Below are 24,487 nucleotides of genomic sequence, written 5' to 3'. Positions count from 1 at the left end.
TCTCCTAATTTACAATTTACACATAAGTTTACCTCATTGGGATTTGCTGATCACCGACAACCTTAGGGCCCACCACATTACTGCACATGTGTGCAACTGAAATCCAGGTATGCAAACCGGGTAATCATGGCAGGGTGAAATTTGTTTTGGTGTATCATGCGGAGAGATCCTCCTAGTTTCCCAAGCAACACACGGCTGTACCTGCCTTTCGATTCAGGAATATCCATGGACCACGTGGATCCACAAATTTCTTCTTGTACATCCAATCAAAACAAAGGTATGGAAGTCGAGTAGTTAGACGAGGTGTCGAAAATTTATTTTCCATTGGGTCTCCTCGTATTATACGGAGATCCATCTTCTAATCATACAGAGCAGATTTGTAAAGGATCGCGCCAATGTTTACACCACATTTATCCGCCTCGTGATTCGGAATGATACGGAGCCCACAACAATATTGCTGATATTCCCAATCAAAAGACAGGTAAACAAGTCCAGCAAGTCCGACGGGGTCAAATTTATTTTGGATGGGCTTCCCTGTATCACACGGGAGATCCGCTCCCTTTTCTTGCGCGTACATGTAACAGCCGCCGCGGAGAAACGTAAGAGTCTTCCCTTCCCCCAAATCCCTATCGAGTCTATCTTCCTTCCGTCGATCGACCCGAAGACCCTTCGATCTATCCTCGTTGCGTTAGGTGCGTGATCTTTCTGGTATTCATCATGTCGATTTTGATCGATGAACGGGAGATCTTCTTTCACGATTCTTTTCTTGGTGATCTTGACATGGCGATGCCGGCTTGTTTCTGGGATTGCAGGAAAACAGGATCCATGGCGAAGAGTTCCTTCAAGTTGGAACATCCTCTCGGTCCATGCCCTTCTTTTTATCCCCCTTCTTGATTATTCTTGTATTAAATATGATATGATGTTTGTATTATTTTTTCTGGGTGATTATTCTTGTGATATAGGGTTCTCTTGAATTCTTGTTGAAGTTGAACTGGTTACAGAGATCCTGGATTGGAAATTTCCTTTGAGAATTACATTTGGGAAAACAAAATTTCCATAATTTTATGAATATAATGTTGACAGAAATTATTTTTGTCAATACAATGTTGGCCATGGTAGTTCTCTGGTCTTTGGAGATTGGTACTCTCTGTTGTCGTTGAATAACAGGTTTAGACAATTAAATTGGACGCATTTAGAGGATTCAGCTTTTCATTTTGAAATTTATGTAACAAAAAAATCCCCTCCTTTTATAATAATGTTGGCACAAATTATCATGTTTTATACAAAACTTATCACAGGATTTAAATTGCACAAGTTAAATATATGTGTTTTTCATGTCACTGGCTGACCACATTAGGACGTAGGGTAGAGGAAGACTGTGTGTAACTGAAGATTGATCTTTAACAGCCTATTTAAGTGCCTGTCGTAAGCGATTCACAATGACCTGTATTTTCTATTCTGAGGTTGAGGGTTCAAGTACGTCGATAACCTAAGAATTCTTGTCTCTTGTTCGATTAGTTCAACATTTTTTTCTCATTAGCTTCCTTTTAGCATTACAGTTCTTGATCACAAATTATTTTGGCCATCAATTGTTTTGATTGCTTATTGTGTAAACATCTGTTATGCAAAGAATAAATTGTTTCTGGGGTAGTTCCTGAATTGTAGTGATTTCAATCTTTGTTCTTTTTTAGAACACAATTCATTTCTTGCATGCCATGCTTTTGATCTTTGTCCTAAATTTTAATTTTGAAAACATGGAAAAATGCTCTTTGATCAGTTTACCATTTGTGTAAGACTTCTATAGGATTATAATCCTTTCATTCAGTTTCCTATATATACTTTAATTTCTTGATCTTTTTCAGTCTATCAATTCAAACGAAAACGGGGTTTTGGTTCTCCCCAACATGCAATCTCTTCATATTGTTAGAAGTTTTTATTTTTATGATTTCAGTTAGATGTTGGCAACCATGGATACCTGAAGTAGGCATGAAAAGACAGTCCACTGCATTCTAGAAAAGTGTTACATGATAAGACTAATTTGAAATGATTATTTTAATTGTTCCTCGGGGCTATGTGGTACTGATGGTTTGGCTTCCTTTCAATTGCAAATGCTACGCATCACATGATCAAACTTGTTTGTTGTGGCAACTGACTAGAGAAACTTTAACTGGTCTAGCATGTGGTTACATTTTAGAGAAGTAGAAGGTAATTGCATCTCAATAGATACTTGGGAATTATTTATTTTTCCAAAAGACACGTGCTTCATGTAACATCAAGTATGCTTGTGTTGCAATGCTTTTAAGTCTGATTGAAATGGCTTTCAAGATGATTTAATTTTATAATTCCTCTAAAGCATATATTGTGTTACAGAAAGGAGGCAAGCAGAGGCTGCTCGTATCAGGGAGAAGTATCCTGACAGGATTCCTGTAATTGACATCATGTTGATCATGCATGAAATAATTAACTGATGTTTTATTTTGTCTAATGCTTCATTTGATATAGGTGATTGTGGAGAAGGCTGAAAGAAGTGACATTCCAGACATTGACAAGAAGAAGTTAGTTTCTTAACATGTTTACATTACCTGTTGAATCATGTCTCATTCATAACTACTCACATATTATGAGGAACTTATAAAACCTTGCATGTTCATAACAGTCTAATAGTTTGTTTTGAACTGACCAATTATATTAACTTGGATCACCGCTAGGTTCTCCTACATGCTAAAAGCTAAGCACAACTATCATGTTGTGTTACATGTCTTTGGCGATTATAGTCTTATTGGGTTGTCCTTTTTTAATGTTTTACTAATAGATCATCTACATGTTAGATACTGTACTCTACCCTTAGGTGGTTCACTTTGCATAACATGGCATCTATTATTTCTTCCTTTATACGGAATATATTTTGTTATTCATCTGAAGTGAAGTTAAGAAAACATTGAGATACAATAAATTCCTAAATGGATTCATTGATGTGTGACATGTCATTTACAATGCTGTGTGCCACTTCTGTAGGCCATAATGCTGATGTGCCATGTAATGGCTACATTTTCACTATTTATAATATGTACTTTACATGTGTATTACTACATTTTACTTGTTGGGCTGTTGTGGCTCATTTATTGCAATTTATGTGACTCCACGATGGACACAAGCAGATGCTATTCTATGGTTTCCTGTTTTTGCTGTAGCACTAGGCAGTACATAAGCTGAGTCTTTTTTTATGGGCGTTACCTACTTTATTTATTTTGTAGTTATATTCACCCTCTCCATGTGGTTTTGAATTTATCTACCAAGGAATTTTCATTATGATATCATTTTTTATGTGATGTGGATAATGGAGCTATATTTTACATGATTGAAGAAACTCCTGGTAGTTTAAGTGTTACATAGTGGCAAAATGAAATGAGATGATCCTGGGTAATTTATAATAAATTATGAATGTGTCAACTAACTTATTTGGTAAAGACTTTAACAGCTTATCGCCGGGTCTTGAGCTCGAATCCCGCTTTCACTCCTCATTGCAAAAAAAAAAAAAAAAACCTGATCTGATATCTAGCTGAGCTAGTTCCGGCAAATGTCAGAACACTTGAACTGGATTGTTCATTGTTGGGGAGCTGAATCCAAAGCCCCTGGAGTGTTCTCAGTTTGGATTGAATGATGTTACTCAAGTGAGCTGTAAGGGTATTTATAGGAGCATAGCAGTGTGTCACCCTTCATCCTAATGGCATAGACACGTTGCTGGATAATAAATATGGACAATAATTCTGTACTTCTTGCTTATCAGAATGAGTGATGCTCGAATGTAGATAATTCTTGTGGTCTTGGTAGAAAACTAGTTCATCTAGCTGTGCAAGGTTTTTGTGCTAAGATATTGTCATACAATTATGATAACAACTTAATGCAGGTACCTGGTTCCCGCTGATCTCACAGTAGGACAATTTGTTTATGTGGTGCGGAAGAGGATTAAGCTCAGTGCTGAGAAGGCCATTTTCATCTTTGTGAAGAATACTCTTCCATCAACAGGTAAGCTCTACAAGTGTTAAATTAATTGTTTCTCAATGTAGTTTAACACTAATTTTCTTGCAGCTGCCATGATGTCCGCAATCTATGAGGAAAGTAAGGATGAGGATGGTTTCCTGTACATGACTTACAGCGGGGAGAACACATTTGGATCCATGTAGGCAAAGCAGAACATCTGCTGTAAATAAGAACTGATATTTATGTATATTCTTCTCACTCCCCCTGTGAGCTTCTCAGTACTGTTCCATTTTCATATGCACGAGTCTAATTCGGTATACTTTTGAAGTTGGGTTTCTTATGTACATTCGTCTCTTTTAACTATTGTTTCCAATGGTTCTTTTGTCATCGTGTCACCGTTATTTCTTGATTGCCTGCTGTGATAGTGTGTTATTGTATATGGAAATCCGGTATTGGGAATTCTTCACATGAGTTACGTGCTTTATTCCTGTGCACACGATATGAGTTACGTGCTTTATTCTTTCATGATAGAGCAAACCTTTATGAATTTTTTTTTTTTGGAATATAGTCCTTCAAGATTGATAAGCTCTATGAATGCTCTTTCTATTTGAAATTTTGTGGGCATATGTGAATTTCGGGTTTCAGCCACAATAAATGAATCATTTGCGTGTTATTAACTTAAATTATTGGTATGTGTGAATTCCTCTTTATTTATGGCTTCCACCTATCTGTTAATTGAAAATTTGGTGTCGATGTGGTAAATCCCCAAAGTAGGTTTGTCCTATCAAAGTGTAAAAGATTGTTTATTATTTTAAGGTAATTCGATTCAATTCTGAACCTAAGCATATAGCAAATCATAATCGGGTTCGAATCATCACAAACATGTGGACCTGATTACGATGAGCCCCATAGATCGGTCACTTGATAGACCAGGTGATCTCGTTTGGCTAAAACATCGCCATTGTTGATGTGACCAGACTGGCTTCACTCGGATCCAGAAGCTTATCATACGACCCGTTATTAGTCACCCTCCGAACATCGGAATTCTGGGTCATGGCCCATGAGATCATTACTCGAGTCCCGTGACACGCGGTAAGCGCACCGGTCTCATCGGCACCTCCCTCCTCACTTGTGACGAGTCACCCCCTTGTATTCTACTCCGCTTTAACACTTTACAGTGAACAAACCGCCACTTTTCGTCCTCCCATTGGCTCCTCCACCGACCGTACTTACTCCCTCCACCCAGCCCTCCTTTTCTTCTCCTCCCTTTTCCGACCCTTGTTTTCTTTCCCCCTCTCTCCCTCTCTAGGGTTAGGGTTAGGTTCCTCTTCGTCTCTTCCTTCTCCCTTTGCCCTGGCGATCAAGAGCAGAAATCGAGGGTTTTGACTGAGATTGGGTCAGATCAGAGATGGGATCCGAGGCGGCCGCCGCCATTCCTAGCTCGCTGGTGCAGGAGAGCTTCGCGGAGCTGGAGAAGCAGCGGGAGCTCATCACCTGCTGCACGCTTCTGTGGAAGGAGCTGTCCGACCACTTCTCCACCCTCGAACGGGGGCTCGAGATCAAGTCCGAGGCCCTCCGGTCCAAGCGCCAGTCCCTCGACGCCTCCACCCGGCGCACTCTCGGCTCCCTCCGCCGCCGCGAGCTCTCCATCGACGCCGCCGTCGACCTCGCCCTATCCAAGCTCGACGAGCGCCGTGTCGCCGCCGTACAGGCCCTCGCTGCCGCCGCTGCCGAAGGGGACGAGCTTGGTCTCCCCGAAAAGCTGCGATCTCTGTGCACTAAGATGGATTTCGACGGGTTCTTCGACCTCGTGGTGGCGAAGAGGAAGGATGTGGAGCTTCTCCGGTCGGAACTCCCTGTGGCCCTCGCGGACTGCATCGATCCGTCCAAGTTCGTGATGAACGCCATCTCTGGGGTCTTCCCTGTCGATAAGAGGCTGGTGAAGTCACCGAATGATCTCGGGTGGGCCTGCGTGCTGATTCTGGAGTCGCTGGTGCCTGTCCTGGCGGATCCAGAGCTGGGGACGGCAAGGCTGTTGGTAACTCGAACCACAAGGGAGCGGGCCAAGGAGATAGCGGAGGAGTGGAAGGAGGGGCTGGAGCAGCACGGTGGGGTCGAGAACACAAAGCCATCTGATGCGCACACGTTTCTCCAGCTCGTGGTAACTTTTGGGATCGTAGAGAAGGATGACAAGGCGTTATACCAGAGGCTTGTGGTTAGTTTTTCATGGAGGAAGCAGATGCCAAAGCTGGCTATATCATTAGGTCTTGAGGATAAAATGGAAGGTACTCCTTTCTTCTGTGGTTTCCTTTTCGGTAGTCTAATGCATCCTAGGGCTTCCTGATATTAGATCATCAAAGTAATACTATTACATTTGCACGGTTGTCTTCGCAGTAGTGTAAGAATGTTTCTTTAGCGAACTAGAATAATTATGAAATTGCTAGTCTTAGTAATGCTATGCGCTGTAGTCTACGAATGTTCGAACTAGAACAATTATGAAATTGCTAGTCTTAGTACTGCTATGTGCAGCTTTGAAGATGAGGAGAAATAAGGTTTTATCTCTTACAGTTATCTGGAGCTTGTTATCTTCATGCTTGCCATAAACTATCAAACAAATATAACCCTGTGGGATATATATGAAAGTTTGGGTAATGTTGATTGACTTAATGCTACATGCTGTTATCATATTATCTTATCTCCCAATTCTTTAGTTCCAATGACCATGAGGGGGTATTTTGTCGGTATTAAATTTGTTATGCTTTATGCATGGCAGCAATTCTAAACAACATGAACCATCTTGAAGTGCCATGTGTCAGCTTGGCTAGGCATTTTTTGACTGTGGATGACTCATGTTCGGCAGCTGCTGCATCATTTTCAGGTGTAATATGGATCAATGGTTGTTGCATCAAAGTGCATACTCCACTTCTTCTAGATGATAAATTACCTGTTTATTCTCATTGACTGTGGTATTTTGGTCATATTCAAAATGGCCTCGAGTTATTTGGGCTACTTGGAACTAGGCTTCTGTAGTCGGAAGTTGGAATGTGCTCTGGTGGCTTTCAAGCACTCATCATGTGTTCTGTGGAAGCTCATGTTAACAAGTGCTTCCTGTTGGAATGCATTTTCATGAGTTCAACATGCACAATTATATATATTTTCTGTTGAGGTACAACTGAAAATAGATATGAATAACCTAACGCACTCCTGTGGAGTTCTAATTACGCTCCTTAGATGGTGTCAATGTCTCTATTTGAGCTGGGGAGGACTATCTGATAACTATTATGGCATATTACGTGAACTATAAAGTTTAGGTGCTATGTGATAACCATCGTTGCTAGACAGAATTCCTTGAGCTGATCACTTAATATCTGATCCAAGAGTTGCATTAGTCCTTGAATACTTAAAAGCTTGTTGATATTCTTTGTAGTCTTTCCTTTTGGAACTGTACCTTAATGTATCGTGAATTCAGTCTGTACATTTTGGGATTTTGTAGGATTATTATTTAAATGTCTGCAGGAAAGAAAATGCAGCTTGTGAAGGATCGGTGCTACTGCCAATTATTCTATGGAAGATCCCATCACATTTAGATGTTTTACTTGAGTTCTTCTTTTTCATCTGCAGATATTATTGAGGAACTAATCAGCAATGGGCATCAGCTGGATGCAATAAACTTTGCCTATGAGGCTGGTCTTCAGGACAAGTTCCCTCCTGTTCCACTGCTAAAATCCTTCCTCAAAGACTCTAAGAAAGCAACTTCAACCTCTGAGGATCGCAACAATTGTGGGCAATCTGTGGTATACCTACGCATTCTGGAGGGTCTTGTCTTTAATCAATTGATGTGACTAATCATTAGCTTAATTCAATAATGTTAACTTTAGATACTTCCATATGGGCTGCTTCTTTTTGTCTCTCTGATAAATTTATGCTCATATTCTTGGATACCTAAGCTTAGTAATTATTTGAGATGCTTAATATGATTTTGTAGCTTGTCTAATGTTTCACATGGACGTAGAAGCCAGAGGGTGCTCATTCTGTTCTATTGCAGAATAACACATGCCGCAAGGAACAGTCAGTTATTCGGGCTGCTATGAAATGTATTCAAGAACACAAGCTCGAAGCTGAGTTTCCTTTAGAGGGGCTTCAGAAGCGACTCGAACAATTGGAGAAGGCCAAAGTTGAGAAGAAAAGACCTTCTGGTGGTGGTCCTGCCAACAAGCGAACCCGAGCCAGTAATGGGGGACCAATGCCTCCTGCCAAGGCTGGTCGTCTGACTAGCAATGCCTGTGTTTCCTCCTTCCCTGCTGCTCCCGCCTTTGTACGATCACCATCATCCCATGCGACATACCCTGCAGCTGCTCCTTATCCTTACGATAGTCCAGCAGGACTTGGGGTCTATGGTAGCAGGAGTCCACCAGCTCTCAGGGACTCCTATGGATACCCAGCTGAAGTTGGCTCTGCTGCACTTGGTGCATCATACCCCTCGCCACCTATGAGCTATTCAGTCTATGGGAATTACAACAATGGCTTGGGAGGTTACAACAATGCATTGACACCAGTCTACCAGCAGGCTTACTACAGGTAGGTTTGTATCGAGACTTTGACAAATTGACCTGGCTGGATGATATAACGTGTAATAAATTTCAGCCACTTGCTCGATGGCCTATTTTGTAGCAACTAACTAAAACTGTAGGATGTGTGATGTGTGCTTACTAGATGGTTTGCTTTTAGTTTCTTGTTTAGATCATCTGTATTCTGCTTTCCCCTACTGCATGTAAATTATATTGGATCAAAATTTCAAGATGCTTTAATCCTTAGTAGCCGAATACTTTTCATATCAGATTACTTAATCCATCATAGAGATGTATATGGTATCTTGGTTCAACACTTGCTGCTTTTCAGACAATCATGATTGTAAAACTCTTTTGTACTGGACATGAAGAATAGGTATTGCATGTATGAACCTGTCATTGGTCAGTGTCGATAGTTCCCTTGGGTAGTTGTATTGATGTTTGTAGGGGAACCTGCCATGTGCTCTTGGTTCTTTGAAACCCCTGTTGATAGTGCAAAGTTGACATGGTTTTGATCTCATCTGTTGGCATAGTGTGTGCCTACTTCATCATCACTTTAATAGCTTTTGGCTTTTTCTGGTGGTTGCTGCATGAATGCTGCACTTGTCACAGCCTGACATCAAGAAAAAGATGCCCTTCTTTGCCTTGCTTTTCCAATCCGTCGGTTGCTTAGGTGCACAAAATTCTCTGCTGGTTTGTCATCATATGTATCAGGGTTCTATCTGAAGAAGGTTGCAACGTCTCAAACGCATAATAAATTGATAATAATGCAGTGGTTATGCTGTCTGAATTATTTGGATAAGGTGCAGCAGGATCTACTTTTGTTGCTAGCTCTGCTATTCTTGCATGTTTATTGGGCATATCCCCTCTCATTGTATTCCCTCTCTATGCGACAAGCTTCACATCATGTTGATATAATTTGCATAATTCATCAACATATCTGATAATTCTCAAAATATTTTGGCCATTGTGAGCACAATGACATTTTATCATCTCTCGTTAATTCTCTTCATCAAGAGACTTACATTATTCTACGACGCACAACAACAGAATTTACTGTCTTCTCAAGCTAACAAGCAATACATGAAACGAGCCTACTTTCGCTGATATTTGTCGGAAGATACGAGCAAGAGCAGTCCCAGAAATCACTCACAGACGAAGCCTTCTACTCCACCCATGCTGATCTCCATCATTGATTCCATGCCCACGTACTTGAGAGGAAGAAGAGCGGAACTATCAGAGAACGGCTCGATCTGCTGCCTGAATCTGTGTGGTGTCATCTCCTTTAGAAGACAAAAGAACCAACACCTTCTTCGTTATCTCGAGGCATCAAGTATTGTGGGACTCTACCTGCGCTTGACCGTGGCGTCGTCGACGGGATCTCCGACGCTGGGCTGGCGGGAACCAACGGCGTCGATGGGGTCTCCGCGGCCGGTAGTGCAGCAGGTGAGGCCGCCGGTGCGCCGCTGACACCTGCTGCTGCACCTATGAAACGACTCGACGTCAACAATGCCGCCTCGGGCGGCCCCCGGCGGGGTTGGGGGGGCGGCTTAGAAACACCGGCTACGTACCTTTGCACTGGCTAAGTGGCGGGGTGTTCACTTTGCAGGCGCCGGGCAGTGCCAAGGCCTGGGTCTTGTTGACGGCGAGCCCGAACGACGCCGCATCGCCGTTGAGCACCGCGCACAGGCACGTCGGCTGGGACCGCACCGCGCTGCCCAGCTGCGTGCAGCACGCGGCGGTGGGTGCTGCAGGTGATCCAACGCCTCGTTCCCTTATGAAGCTCATGCACGGGGAGAGGCTCATGATCACGGAGGTGCAACCCAGTTGCGCGGAGGCTGGGTCCGAGAGCGTCGCCGCGGCGATCAGTGCCGTGGCGAAGGCGGTCGCGGCGGTGGTCGTTGTCGTCATCTCCATCTCGTGGGGGGCAGCGGTGGTGATTGTGGCGAGGCGAGCAAGGGAGGAGCGGTTCATATGGCAGTTTGAATGGCGTGGTTGACCTCCAAATGGGTGGCCAATTCTGCCTGTCCATGGATGCCTCAAAGGAAGAAGGAAGTAGGTGACATAACTATATCTACTTACGTACATATAAAGATTTATTGGCCACAATTAACATCATCTTCGAATGTTTGGAGACAAGGATTTGATTGAAACCGTATATAATGATAGTTAGCTTCGCTTATACGATTATATGGTCTAATTTAGATTGGATTTAGAAGTTGGACTTTATGGGTTCACACCACGAATAGCCCAACAAAGTCAAGTCAAAATTGCCACCTTACAAAACCCAACAATAGAATTGAATCAGATCTAACCAATCGATTTCTATGATTCTGTTCTTTTATTCGTAGCTCATTAATAATAATGTAAATCTTTCTCGCATAGGAGTCTTCTTCTCGTGGCGGCTTCGAAGGTGCGGATGAGTTAAGGCTGTCAAAGTCAAAAGACATCTCTCTTGGCATTACATAGCCGAATGCCATGGACTTTCGATTCCATGGTGCTCACCAGCCTGGCATCCTTCAGGTCTTGACCAAGTCAAACAATAACTATATTGTATTTTCATTCCAAATCTTATAATTATCTCATAAATTATTTATCGATTAGGATGAGGTTTCGAAGAAGAAGAAGAAGAAGAAGAAGTGTTTTTAATTGATGTTTTTATCTCATACATGTCACTATCTGCAAGAAAACGAAAGATGAACTGCCCGTCTCCCACTCCTCCACACAAATCCTTATTCTGAATGTAGTCTGTGTCCAGCAACCAATAGTCCACACTTCTGATCAATGATGTGCACCGATCACGGCTCGATCTCAGTAATGATGATGAACAGGCGGCGGCGAGGATGGCTGTGGAGGTGGAGGTGGAGGCGGCGGCGGCGGTGGTGGCCGTGCGATGCAGCCATTGGAGTCGCAGTATTTCGGCTTCGACAAGAAGGCCATGCACTGCTCCGGCGGCCGTTGGTCCGGCCGGTACGGGATGCAGTTCTTCCGGTCGTCGTGGCTTCGGATCTTCAAGCACTGCGGCGGCTCCCCGCAGAAGTAGTTGTAGGAGTAGGTGAAGTTCTTCAGCCTGGGCAGGTCGCAGATGCTGCATGGGATCTCCCCCGACAGCTTGTTGTGCGCCACGTCCAGCTGCTCCAGCTTCCTCATCCCCCCGATGCTCTCCGGCAGCGGCCCCACCAGGTGGTTGTAGCTCACGTCGAGCACCCGCAGCTTGTCCAGCCTCCCGATCTCCGGCGGTATGCATGCTCTGAGGCCGGTGTTCAGGATCACCAGCTCCCGCAGGGTCTCGTGCATGTTGGCTATGCTCTTGGGGAAGCACCCGGTGATCTGGTTGTTGGCCAGCACCAGGACCGACACCGGGGAGTTGCCGATGTTGTCTGGTATGGAGAAGGTGAGTTGGTTGTTGTTGATGAACAGAGCATCCAGCTTGAGGTCGAAGACGCAGGGCGGGACGTCGCCGCAGAACCTGTTGTAGCGGATGTCGAGGAACTTGAGCGACGGCAGCTGGAAGACGACCGAGGGGAACGATCCCTCGAACTGGTTGTTGCTGACGTCCAGCTCGTAGAGCAGCTTCAAGCACTCGAGGGAGGAAGGCAGGGCGCCGTGGAACTTGTTGGAGTTGAGGTGGAAGAGGGCGAGGTCGGCGAGGAGGCCGAGCTCTTCGGGGAGAGTCCCCTCGATGGCGCCGTGGTTGAGGTCGACGCCGGCGACGGTGAACTCGTGGGGGTTGTCGAGGGCGGGCGCGCAGTACACGCCGGTGTAGTTGCACACGTGCGGGCCGCACCAGTTCTCGGTGAAGCCCTTGGGATCAGAGGTGATGGAGTGCTTCCATGCTTGCAGAGCCACGTAGGCCTTCTCGAGCCGGGGGTTGGAAGGGGGATAGTATTCAGAGGCCGACGAGAGGAGGGGAAGACACAGGAAGAAGAGGCCTAACAAGGCTCTGTGCAGGCTGATAGAGGTGACCATGTTTCCACATGAAGTTTAATGGTTGTGTCGGAGACTGGCTTGGCTTTGGCTTCTATATATACACAGACAATGAATGGGACCAAAGATGAGCAATGGCAGGATGCTTCCATCTCTTACGATGTGGCAAAATGGATCCAGGAAATGAAGGTTGACTGGGTAAGAGAAGCATGTGTTTCAGGTTAGTGTGCGGGCGAGCATGGTGGACAGCAACACAAGGAAGACGACTGTGGGACAATGCACTGTCCGGTTGCTGCAAATGGAGAATAAGATAATAATAGTCTCGTTGGGCGACTGCTATTGCCTGTTGCGACACCAAATACACGGTTTGGGGTTTCCACATGAGTTGTGAGACCAGCTTGCAATGGCCATGATGGACGCTGCAACAAGAAGAAGGCATGTGGAAGGAAAGAAAACCCATATCAATTAGGGTTTTGCTTGCATGTTGGGTTGCTAAATCCACCACTTTTGGTCTTGAGGATGTCTTCTTCTTCTTCTTCTTCTTCTTCTTCTTCTTCTTCTTGCATTATTTATCTTTGGAATAATTGTAGTAGCTTTTCCTTTTCTTCTTAATTAGAAGTAACTCATTGTTTCTAATTTTATGGAGAGACATTTCCATGATCTGAAATCTTTGAAAAGATTTCTTTTGACAAGTCAAACTTATGGTCACCAATCATGCATGCTTTTGGAGAAAGAACAAGTCAAAACCACAGGTAGTGCCCATTTGCTTAAGCTGTAAGAACTCTTTCATCAGCTGACTATTATTCATTGATCAGACAATGAAAATAGAGATCAATGCATAAATATTTACAAACATGAGATAAAAATAATAATAATAATTATGTAATCTTGTATTTGAATAAGCCTCATGAGTCATACACCATCACAATTTCATCTACAACCTCCTATATATTTGACTTGATGATTACAAAAACACAAAAGAATGTTTTGTCATTAAATCAAAATGATGGTTAAGATCAAACCCACCAAATGATCTAAAAGGGTTCAGATGAAGCCTTCAAACTTCTTTTTTCTTATTGGCTTCAACAAAAACACAAGAGTCACATACATACTTGTTGGAAAAGGTTTAATCTTGGGACCAATAAGTTGGGTCCTTGCAATAAGATTCTCCTTTGCCAGTCCTTTTAAGGTCTACTACTGTGCTAAGGTCCACAAAGATGACCCTTCCTCTTGGCCTATGCTTTGTTTTCATGTATCTACTTGTAGTACATCCATTCCCTAAATATCTGTTGATATGATTGTCTCAACATAAAATAGCTGTCTTGGATTATCTCTTAAACATGTATGTACACAAGCATCCATTACCATTAATTAATCATATATAGGTGGGTAACCCAACCCAAGTCCAACTTTTTTATTATATAATTTTGATTTAGTTATGATGATCAGTGGCTATTATATTAGCAAAAACTATGGTTAGTACATGATTGATGATCTTTGGCCAAATCCAATTTGGTTAGGGTCGGAATTGAACTATTCCATTATATAGACCTAATCAGAATACATATCCAAGAAATTGAGCTTATGAAGAGTTCAACTCATTGTTTTCAGTTTTCTTTCTTAGACCATCTCACTTGCACATACAAATATGAAAGGTATCATCTACCTACTCAAATGCTCAAATCAACCACCACTCAATGTGAATTGACAAGTACATGTTATCAATTTGCTTAGCAATCTTGCCTACAATGTATAATATATATATATTACATTGCTTGATTGATGTGATCTTTGGGAGCCACTTGAAGTAAGTCTTTTTATGCAATACTTTTATGTGGTTGGATGTTGACTACCTGGCATCCTTCCTTTTGTTTGGGGGCGAGTGGTTATAGGTAGCCAATCCCTTTTGTAGAGACATTAGTTTATTACTTCTTGGATTTTATGTGGAATAACTATCAATCTTAAATGTCATATAATCGAACTCGAATACTCTATTATATTGCATGCATATAATACTAATTCTTCAGATACCTTCAATCATCTCATAAATGGTTATTCGAGCACAGAAAAAAAATATATACATATATATCTTGTAAAAATGATTGATTAACCATTACATATTTCAGGAAATTTTAGATTGACATGCCATCACACATGGTGACCATGTCACCTCCTCTTTTACCATGGTTTGACGTGAATTCCATGGTCCAATGGGTGTGCAGCAGCAATGTCCACATCATGCACACAGATGAAGAGAGAGAGAGAGAGAGAGCACCCTCAAGAACAAGGCAGTGAGAAGAATCTTGTCTGAGTCATTGTGGTCACAGGGTCCTATGAAAAGAAAGAGGATGGTGCCATAGAGCCTTCATTTCATGCCAGTAAAATGCATCACTTTAATACTTTGGATTCCTTCTTTGTGATGCTACTACTTGCATCAAACAAGCTTTGTCATGGACTGTTCAACCATATATGCCTTTTTGACCATCTCCCTTATTATTATTATTATTTTTCCTTCTTTCTTTTTCTGATTTGGAGGGATGAGTGTTGGAGATTCAATTAAACTTGATCCAAATATCACATGCAAGATGTTAATTAATTAGTCTAGCTGATAAAGATCTTGATATTGATCGTACGATTCTGAAATCGAGCAAGCAAAAAATATTGTTAGTCCTAAATTGATGTATCGAAATCCACTTTCCAAAAGATCTTTTGCTCTCATGTTTCTGATCAAGGAAGCATATAGCCTTAATTTTGAAGAGTGCATCAATTATTTGTAAATATGCTAATATTGTTGTTTATTCCCTGATTGCTTCTTGTATATTCTATTTGTACAAATGAAATATTATTGCAGCTATATTTCATAATAAAATGATCATTATCTCTTTCTATTCGTTATCTCTTACTTATTTAGATGTGATGATCATTAGTTTATGAGCCAGTCTATAGTCACTTTTTCTACTCATTCTTGTATATTAATTGAATCATCCTATCCTTATTTATTCGGTAATTACAATTCTTCATTTTTGTCTGTTGATTGATACTTGTGAATTAAGTTTGGACTGATGATCATGGAGTCTGGAACATAATTATCTACCATATGTTCGACCTAATCCCAAGTATGAAATTACCAGTATAAAAGTATAATAATTATTCAAATATAATAATAAGTATTATTATTATTATCATATAATGCTTTCACCGGCCCATGGGCCTATGGATTTTGGCCCAACAATCGGCCTATGTTTGAACTTTGTTTGTGATAACCTCAACACACACATCATGCATGATATGATGTGGATAACACATTGATCACAGGGCATATATTTACCTTGCATTTTGTGCCCAAACAATGGTGAAGGTGGCGAGTTGGCATCTTTGATGTGTGCTTGTTGTGCTGCTCATCGCATCAGCATCTATGTTCTTTCTACCGTGTTGATGTCGAGCAATGACAATGCCACGCGTGGTGGTGATAGTACCACAAATGCCTCTCAAAAGATTCGCAAGCCTTCTATCGAAACTCTACAACCTTATCCATCTGCAGGATGGTGCCAACCTTTACTACAAAACCTAGGCTTCTTTTCATCCTTTGATCTCACCATCGTCTGGTAGCTCTCATCTCGATTCCACCTTGTTTTACAGAATCATGCAATGTTGCAAGCTTCATGTCTGCTTGCTAGAATCATGAATCCATCGGCAACCTTGTTTCTCGATTTACCCAGATGAGCCATGGCTGAGATCGAAGTCTCCACCCACTGCAACTGCTGCAGCGATGACATGCTTCTCTACGGATCATCTATAGCCTCACGTATCAGTTTGCGAGAGAAGTAGACGGTGGTGCATCTGAGGCCACACTCGGCACTGCTTCTGATCTTTCAACTGGCCGGATTTGCCACCGTTTCCGCTGGCAGTCCAGTTCTGAATCTGTCCAGCAACGCACTGTGGTCGATCACGGTGGCCTTCTTGCATATCCATGTCTAGGAAGGAATTCACCTCCATCGAATTCAACTCTCATGAACACTGTGGAATTTTCATTCCTCGTCAAGCATTCTGCTTTAAGCAGCACAAGTGTGCCTTCTGCTATCTCGTTAGCTCTTTGGGTTAGCAATCGAGCTCTACTTTGTGCATGAGCTAATCATTCGACAACATGCAAACGATCTTGGACTTGGACTTCTCGTTCACGCGTAACATCGGATTTCACAATGGCATGTGCGAGCGATACAGAGCATAATTAGGCGTAATGTGATGATGGTCCCAATCCAATTTGCTCGATGACCTAATAATATGCAAAACGCAGTACACACTTGCTGCGATGCATCGGATATTTAATGGCCTGCTTGTGCTCGTTGGTGGTGGTGAGTATTATTGAATGGGGAAGAGAGGACAGGACCACAGCAATTCAATGGTGGTGACAAGGAAAAGAGAAAGAAAGGCTACTGCATGCATGGACCACAAAGCCATTGTTTCCGATTCTAGGGTTTTTCTTTTTTATCTAGGGTTTATTAGGACTCCGCAGGAAGTTGCTTCACCGTCTGCAAGCCCCTGCACGGGAGACTGGCACCCTCTTGGAATCAGCTCACAGATGCAATGGCAGGGACGGTGATGGGTGAACTGTTTGTTTTGTGGAGAATGGTACACGAGCATCTTTCCAATCTGTTCCTACTAACATACCACTTCCATGTATATCTCTTTCGCTTACACCATGGACCACTGCGTCGTGTTGCAGAGCTGAGTACAATCGCAGCTGCACTGTGAGGTGTTGATTCCTTGGAACCTCAGAGATCATCGTTACATGGATGCTCAGATGGCCCACCGATCACATTATTGAGCTTTACACCATGAAATGAAAACTTGGTTGCAGATATTGCCACCGGTACTTTGATTCCCCTATCCAATAAACCTACTCATAAATGTTTGCTGCCGGTACGATAAAGAGATGTCGAGCCACAACTTTGTCCGAGTGGGGCACCAACAATTCCTATACTGGTAAGGTAGTGTAAGGTGAAAAGACGTGGATCCATGGAGGGGTGTGGATTCTCTCCTTTGGATACAATAATGTCGGAAGGAAATAAAAAGATTACAGAATCAAACACAGGAAACAGAGAGTCATTCCCTGCTTGAGGTGAGCAAAGGTTTGTCGTAAAGATTTGAGATCACAAGTTCTTTTGGTTCATAATTAAGAACCAGCAGAAGATCATACATAGTACAGGTTGCATCGAGATCTTTATCTTGTTCACTTCTCTATGGCTGGGAGTCGTTTGCTTTCATGCTGTAAAGTGAGTACAACCCTAGAAAAGATACAGGAGAACGAAAAGATGGGTGTGCACTACTTCATCATCTTTGCATAAGATCCATTGGGCAGGAACAAAATAGCTCTTGCAGATAATTAAGATCGTCTTTTGGATGCAATAACTTTAACATAAAAGTGGACACAAATGGACGGCAGCAGCTTCTTCCCAAACTTCCATCCTCTCTCTCTCTCTCTCTCTCTCTCTCAAAGTTGAGACACTTGAAGAGAATGAAAGAACTGAAAGTGATCTTTTTTGTGTTCCCTCTTTGTGACCCAAACAAAGCAAGGGAAAGTAGTCCTCTCTCTCTCTTCTTTTCTCATCTCACCTTCTTCCTCTTCTCTTTCTCTCTTAGATTATTATCCAAACACAGACACTTGTTCAGGGGAGCTGTATCCGATGGAAGGATTGTGGAGATCATGGTGACATTCCCTTCTTCCTCTTCTCTTTCTCTCTTAAATTATTATCCAAACACACACACACTTGTTCAGGGGAGCTGTATCCGATAGAAGGATTGTGGAGATCATGGTGACATTCCCTTCCTTTCTGCAGTCGATCTAAATGTTGTGGAAGTGTGGTTGCCTTCCCAAAATATGCATGTTGCTTACCTAATAGAATCTGGCCCTTTGGGAAGGCTGAAAGCAAGACTTTGTATATGGTCGAGTACTACTGCTTCAAAAGAATATTGACAAGACCTTAATTAATAACACTATTAGATATACAACACCAGCCCTGACAATATAGAAGAAACATAAATAGTTCAATGACATATATTGCAATCGATGCAGACATTACTACTGTCATTATAATTTCTGTTTTACACACAACATACACATTTTATCTTGGCATTAGGTGGCTGAATCAAGTACTTCTTTAACTAGTGCAGACTCAACTTTACAAGTACATGTAAAGGAGCACCCAAGAGGAACAAAAGCAAGCATTGGATGGAAAGAGGGCATGGAAAATAAACACTGGAGTCCTTGAGAGGTGATAAAAGAAAAGAAGAAGACTGTATGGGTAGCAAGCTTTGTCTGGTGAAAGGGGATAAAGTGTGAAAGAAAGCTATTATCTGAGGTAATTAAGTTGTTTGACATTATTAACAGGGAATTCACACAGTAAAGTGAGAAGAGCAACAAGAAATAAAGCCTCAATTCATTTTTGTCTCCATATTTATATTGGCATCTTCATCCATCTGACATGAGAGACATTGGATTAGCATCTGTTGTTACCATTTTGAATTTGAATGGGTTATTCACATCATATAATTGGGTTTTATGTTCATTGGAGATGGTGGTTATTATATTGATTTATTAGGTTGATGATGAGTGGTACTAAATGCCTGATCCTTATGAAAGTTGAAGATATAAATTCCTCCTTTGGAGGATCAAGTACTTTTTTTCTCTCTCTACTCTCTCCATTGTTCTCATGTACTTTTGCAACAATGCAAACTCAATCAGAGAAGATTTTGATGTCCTTCTCAATATGAAGTGGCCTCATCATCCCAGTCTGGGAGTAGCAGCACTTCCTTCACAAGATGACATTTTTCAGTGACAACAGGGAACAACATAATCTCACAAATCATTCTGTCTTCTTATTCCCTTCCCATGGATTGCAAATTCACACTTGAATTCATTAGTACTGCATTTGATAGTTCCCACTGAACAACATGATGTCAAGCATAATTGCACATAAGAAAAGTAGCGAAAATAGATAAACGATTAAGTCAAGCCAACATCAAGTAATTTTCTCGATCACAAATTTATCTAACTAAATCTTGTTTATGACGAATTCGATGACCGATGATAATTGTGGGTCATTCAAGAACATAATTGAGCTGGTTGATGCAATAGACTTGTGTAGATTCAACCATGATTATGTCTTGCACAACAAACAATTGAATCAAGTTAGCTCATCACCATCTTTTAGCATCTGATTAGGTTAACTTAATCAGCCACAATCTTGCATTATCTCTACTCACTGATAAATGTTTTGGTTCCCGAATTATTCAAAGCACTAAATTAAATGAAACTGAATTTGGAAGAATTCTCAAATCCATTCTACTATTTTCATTATTTTTCTTTCTACTCATGTTATTAATTATTATTATACTTCACAAACTTATCAGGAAAGAAACAATCATGAAAGAATTCACATGGACAGCTAAATGTTCATCAAACCATCACAGAGCTAAATGTATCATGAAGCTACAGATCATTCTACATCTTTGCTACGCTGTTTCTCTTGTTGTGTGATTCAGAGGTCATAATTTGCATACCATCTCAGAGCTGGCTTCCACTGCTTCGGATATAGCAAGATGATCTCACATCTCAGACTCCTCCATCTTGTTTCATCCAACACTTCATGTGGACATAACCTTACATGCATTTAATCTTGTTGATAGCCATATAATATATGTATATATATGTATATATATAAAATTAATGCATGGCTATACCTGCAATGTAATATGCATTTTATATGTGTAGAAACTACTACATCATAAGAATATATATGTGAGGGACTTTTGTCCTCGATATTGTAGCATGAAGCTTTAAGACCCAATAATCGATCTTCTGAATCCGCATGGAGTACGGCCTCTCATATATATATATATGACTGTCTCCAAACCTTTGGTGCTGCACTATGCCACCCTACAGCCTGCAACCCTAAAACCCTAGACATAATATAGCACTGTATGACTGTAACCCTGACCCAAACCCTAACACCTAAACACTCTCACTAGCCGCTGTCTCGACTTCCTTCTCTCTTTAACTCTTCACTTTATGTGTCTCAACTACCTTTGTCTTTGGCTTTGGCTTGAATATTTTATGTTGGGGGGGATTGCTCGCACCACCAGCATAAAGACAGACTTCATCCTTCCCTCTATAAATCCAGTTGTTGGGTCTTTTGAGTGTGACATATTCCCATCAACTTCCTCCACCATGCTTTACCTTTGTTTTCTTGCTTATTCTATTCCGGGCATACTCTCCTCCTTTTGGTAATGTTGCTTTACATGCTATAGTTTGACATTTTTCTGCCCCCTTTTTTTTTCCTCTCCCTTTGATTCTCCTGTCTCTTCGTCTGGTCTGGAGCTGCTCCAGTTAAGTAGTTGCACCTATACAGATTCTTTTTTTCTTCTCTGGATTTGAACTTTTTCATTGCTTTAGTTTGATCTTTCTTTTCTCTTCTTGATCATTTTTTAGCTACTAATTTTCTTCATCACACTGTTTGTTCTTTAGTTTTCTCTGATCTTTCCCTGATTTCTTGATCCAGGATTTTCTGTTTTTAGCTCCATAAAGCTACCAATTTGTTCTTATTATTTTCCCTTGGAGAAGCAACAGTTGATGTATTATATGCATCTATCTATGTGACTTTGATAACACTGTTTGCTTGAATGAACTTTGAGAACTTGTGTTGCTTGCTTGTTGGTTAAGGTTCACATTCCTCTGGATTTTGATATATAGTAGGGGTTGACCTACAGATATATGCTCATGCTAGCTCTCAATCATTTATTCTTTGGACTCCTCTCCTTTTCCTTTCTCAAACTGTTAACCTAGTTATCATGTCATATTCCCTTGTTCCCTCGCATTCTCTTTTATCTCTCTCTCTCTCTCTCTCTCTCTCTCTCTCTCTCTCTCTCTCATACTCTTACATCCACACGCTTCTTTTTCTTTCTGATGGAAGAGCTCAGTCAAGGCTACTAAGAAATGCCCAGAGGAATGAGTGAAGCTGCCAGCATGATCTAGCTTTGGGTGACCAGAACACTCGTATGCGTGTTTATGAAGGTTGATCATTGCTAGGTCATGCTGTGCCAGCCTCACTTCTTCCCGTTGTTGGGCATCACGATCACCTCCGGAAACGAAGAACAAGAGGCAGCAGCAGCAGCAGTACCTTTGAGTATGCTCCTTTTCCTTGTGGTGTTCCCTTCACATCATGCTGACTTTGTGTTTTCCTCGGTGTGGCATCCCCACATCTCTAGTCTCTGCAAAAGCCTGAGTGCGCAAAGAAGATGTGGCATCTAAATCTCCATTTTCTGCGCAAGTCAAGAATCTGCAGATAAGAGGAGACCCACTTCACCTGCTGTTTCTCTTGAGACCTTCGCGTTTTGCCTCTCGTACAGACAACATGTGTTCTTGCTCTTAATTTTCTTTGCTTTTTACAGTCATATAAAGCACTAACTAAAACAAAAAGGCATGAATGTGATGTGAATAGTAGCTTTTGACATCGTTCAGCACACACATTATTTGTGGCCATTTTCTTGTGATTCTGTTTTCCCTGATCTAAGCAAGCATTCTCTGAATCCTCCAAGACTAATCTGTTTACACTCAGATGCTTTTTCTAGCCTCCGATGCAAGGATTCATTGGAAGCAAGAAAGTCCAAGACAATTGTGATGATAATTTCATGCTACGATCACTGGAAATAGGCATCAAGATAACACTGCATCCCCTGATGCATGGTGGCCACTTGGTAGCTGCCGAAGACAACTGACCTGGGAAGTCTTTGTTCCTCGCTCACAAATCTCACCTCCCATTTCTGGTGCTAAAACATCCCATTGCCGTCGTTTGAAGTGGTCGGGTTCACTAAGAGACAAGATTCACGTCTTCCTTCAGCTCTGTAAATTCTACCAGGTCACAGTCAAGATAAGCGACAAACATGTCCTCTTCACTCTCGCCTAACCTTCAGAATAAACTAATATATTCGGACAATAATATTGGAAATAACAGTGCAAGAAATATATTTCTAGCGTCAGTGGAGATTGACCAGAACACAATGATCAAACGACTACATTGTTGCTTGGAAGAAATAAAGTAATTGATGCCAGAATTGAACGGTTCTGAAACTGATATGGAATGTTTCATTTTCAAGTTTCTGACTTGTCGACAACTCTGAAGATAGTAGTATGTGATAGATGTCACTCCAACAATTAACTATCTTCTTGCTTCATTTGGATCAGAAGAAGTTCAATTAGCACAATCCTTTTTGGTAGCAGGAAACTAATTCGTGACATACTTCAAAAGAAAGGTGAGACTTTAATGACATCTGAGAAAAGTTGAGTAGGTTAAGTTTGAGTCTCTTCTGAAGGGGCAAATTCTAACTCAGGCAAATGCCTTTTCATCACCTGCAGACAAACAAATTGCCCCATGAACTTTGTCCCAGGGATGAGTCCATCCAAGAAACCTTTGTTCTCAGATCATTCTGACATCACATGCTGTAACTCAATCAGATGATATTACAAATATTCATCAACTTCAGTCTCATTCTTCAGACCTTTAACTTAATCCATTCCACAAAAACTGTAGAGAATCTAAAGGCATTCTTTTGACATTACCTCCCTAGCCTGTTTGCTAAGTGTTGCATATTTCAGTTCATGCAGACTAGATCTTCAAATATTAATCTCTAAGCATGATTGCTTCAGATCCTTCATGTGGGGATTTGTTCTTCTTGTATGGTATCAGATAGATAGAACAAAATGACTTGTTGACATGGCTTCTCTTAATATTGCTAAGAAATGATTCTTGTTCATGTGTGATGAGAACCAATGCTGTCATTTTAATCCTACTCAAAAGGAGTGTCCACTTGCTATTACTTTTGACTTGAGCTCAATATATACCACCTAACTTTACATACATTTTTAATTCATGAAAAGCAATTCATATTCTCCAAGTCTATGCATAACAAAGAATGCACAGTTGTTTGGCAATACAATTAAGGCCTTCGATTTCTTTATAAGAACAATGTTACAGTGATTAATTAGCAAGACCTGCAAATGCTCATTCTGCAGCAAACACAAGTTTGGACTTGACAGTGTAAAGGAAAAGTGTGGATTCCCAAAAGTTGGAAGTTAGATATCAGTCTCTATTGAGCTCACATTTAGATCTAACAGAGGTATTTGGAATATCATCAAAGAAAAATTAAAGATCAGTGGAAAAGTGAATCTTCACATCAACTAATGGAAAAATAGAGAAGTCTGTGAAGTTTGCCATCAAAATTCATCTCCTCTCTTACTCAGCAAACTTGAGAGATTTAGATTGTGAAATGAGCATCGAGCAAAGAGAAAGGTTTTGGATTCTAAGAACGGGGAAGAAAATTTAGAAGAACAGAAACCAAAATATAGTCTTTGTCTGAACTGATAGCAACAAAACAAATCTCCTGCCGAAATCTCTTCTTATCTTTTGAATCCTTCCAACAGTTGTTCTCATATTAGAATCCCCGATCCAAAAGCACATTTTTGCCAGACGTATCACTGTGTCGCTTCAGTCATGCAGTGGCTTGTGCATGCTGGTTTCACCATGCTGCCATATGAAGACAGCTACACCATACACCTCTTGCAAGCAACATGCCAGAGACACAGATGTGCATTCTCTTCGCGGACAGTGGATCGTCACTAGTGATGTTCTTCGACCTACAAAAATTGTTTTTTCAGCAAATAATATAATGATTCAGAATAAAAGGCAAATAAAATTAATCAAAATATAATTTAATGTCAAAGAAATGTTTGTGTGCCACCAAAACTGGGCCTCAACTGTAGTTGTGATAAACGTACAAGAGAGAGATCTGAGCTTATCCCTCCGACCCACACGCAAACAAACAGAGACACATAGGGAAGAGATATCACATGCACTTGTTGATATGCTCACCTCATCCTTGTGCGAGAACAGCGTACTTGTGGAAGCAAGGTGGTGTTGGTCCATCATGGCCTTCGTTATCCTGCGCCCCCTCTCACT

General features: G+C 41.4%; 4 protein-coding genes across 4 annotated transcripts; 2 read left to right on the top strand and 2 right to left on the bottom strand.

Moving 5' to 3' along the window:
* The first annotated feature begins 532 nt into the window (after positions 1–532).
* LOC135605769 (autophagy-related protein 8C-like) lies at positions 533–4,368 on the top strand. Its single transcript, XM_065096227.1, has 6 exons — positions 533–692; positions 813–862; positions 2,371–2,426; positions 2,503–2,555; positions 3,908–4,026; positions 4,090–4,368. Exons 2-6 carry the CDS (start codon positions 826–828, stop codon positions 4,182–4,184), a joined length of 360 nt encoding a protein of 119 aa, XP_064952299.1. The 5' UTR covers positions 533–692; positions 813–825; the 3' UTR covers positions 4,185–4,368.
* An 818-nt stretch (positions 4,369–5,186) lies between these two features.
* On the top strand, positions 5,187–8,795 carry LOC135605719 (FRIGIDA-like protein 4a). The gene is made up of 3 exons (XM_065096140.1): positions 5,187–6,266; positions 7,603–7,775; positions 8,027–8,795. The coding sequence occupies exons 1-3, from the start codon at positions 5,390–5,392 to the stop codon at positions 8,561–8,563; spliced, it is 1,587 nt and encodes a 528-aa protein (XP_064952212.1). The 5' UTR covers positions 5,187–5,389; the 3' UTR covers positions 8,564–8,795.
* A 701-nt stretch (positions 8,796–9,496) lies between these two features.
* On the bottom strand, positions 9,497–10,645 carry LOC135605730 (non-specific lipid transfer protein GPI-anchored 5-like). The gene is made up of 3 exons (XM_065096157.1): positions 10,121–10,645; positions 9,900–10,034; positions 9,497–9,815 (listed from the first exon to the last, which is right to left on the bottom strand). Exons 1-3 carry the CDS (start codon positions 10,635–10,637, stop codon positions 9,739–9,741), a joined length of 729 nt encoding a protein of 242 aa, XP_064952229.1. The 5' UTR covers positions 10,638–10,645; the 3' UTR covers positions 9,497–9,738.
* Positions 10,646–11,176: 531 nt separating this feature from the next.
* Positions 11,177–12,663, bottom strand: LOC103975697 (leucine-rich repeat extensin-like protein 6). The gene has a single exon (XM_009390737.3). The coding sequence runs from the start codon at positions 12,516–12,518 to the stop codon at positions 11,361–11,363; it is 1,158 nt and encodes a 385-aa protein (XP_009389012.2). The 5' UTR covers positions 12,519–12,663; the 3' UTR covers positions 11,177–11,360.
* Positions 12,664–24,487: the final 11,824 nt, after the last annotated feature.

Source organism: Musa acuminata, chromosome BXJ1-2 (assembly GCF_036884655.1).
Source record: "Musa acuminata AAA Group cultivar baxijiao chromosome BXJ1-2, Cavendish_Baxijiao_AAA, whole genome shotgun sequence".
Classification (NCBI taxonomy): domain Eukaryota; kingdom Viridiplantae; phylum Streptophyta; class Magnoliopsida; order Zingiberales; family Musaceae; genus Musa; species Musa acuminata.
This window is presented reverse-complemented; position numbering and strand designations above follow the sequence as displayed.

What these genes read in the sequence shown, in the direction of transcription:
- LOC135605730 (XM_065096157.1), bottom strand. Translation starts at nt 10,637, where the DNA reads ATGTACGTAAGTAGATATAGTTATGTCACCTACTTCCTTCTTCCTTTG. An exon ending in GCCACTTAGCCAGTGCAAAG is followed by an intron (nt 10,035 to 10,120) that starts GTACGTAGCCGG and finishes GTCGTTTCATAG; the next exon opens with GTGCAGCAGCAGGTGTCAGC. An exon ending in GACGCCACGGTCAAGCGCAG is followed by an intron (nt 9,816 to 9,899) that starts GTAGAGTCCCAC and finishes GACACCACACAG; the next exon opens with ATTCAGGCAGCAGATCGAGC.
- LOC135605719 (XM_065096140.1), top strand. Translation starts at nt 5,390, where the DNA reads ATGGGATCCGAGGCGGCCGCCGCCATTCCTAGCTCGCTGGTGCAGGAG. An exon ending in TCTTGAGGATAAAATGGAAG is followed by an intron (nt 6,267 to 7,602) that starts GTACTCCTTTCT and finishes TTTCATCTGCAG; the next exon opens with ATATTATTGAGGAACTAATC. An exon ending in ACAATTGTGGGCAATCTGTG is followed by an intron (nt 7,776 to 8,026) that starts GTATACCTACGC and finishes GTTCTATTGCAG; the next exon opens with AATAACACATGCCGCAAGGA.
- LOC135605769 (XM_065096227.1), top strand. Translation starts at nt 826, where the DNA reads ATGGCGAAGAGTTCCTTCAAGTTGGAACATCCTCTCG. An exon ending in CAAGTTGGAACATCCTCTCG is followed by an intron (nt 863 to 2,370) that starts GTCCATGCCCTT and finishes ATTGTGTTACAG; the next exon opens with AAAGGAGGCAAGCAGAGGCT. An exon ending in AGTATCCTGACAGGATTCCT is followed by an intron (nt 2,427 to 2,502) that starts GTAATTGACATC and finishes CATTTGATATAG; the next exon opens with GTGATTGTGGAGAAGGCTGA.
- LOC103975697 (XM_009390737.3), bottom strand. Translation starts at nt 12,518, where the DNA reads ATGGTCACCTCTATCAGCCTGCACAGAGCCTTGTTAGGCCTCTTCTTC.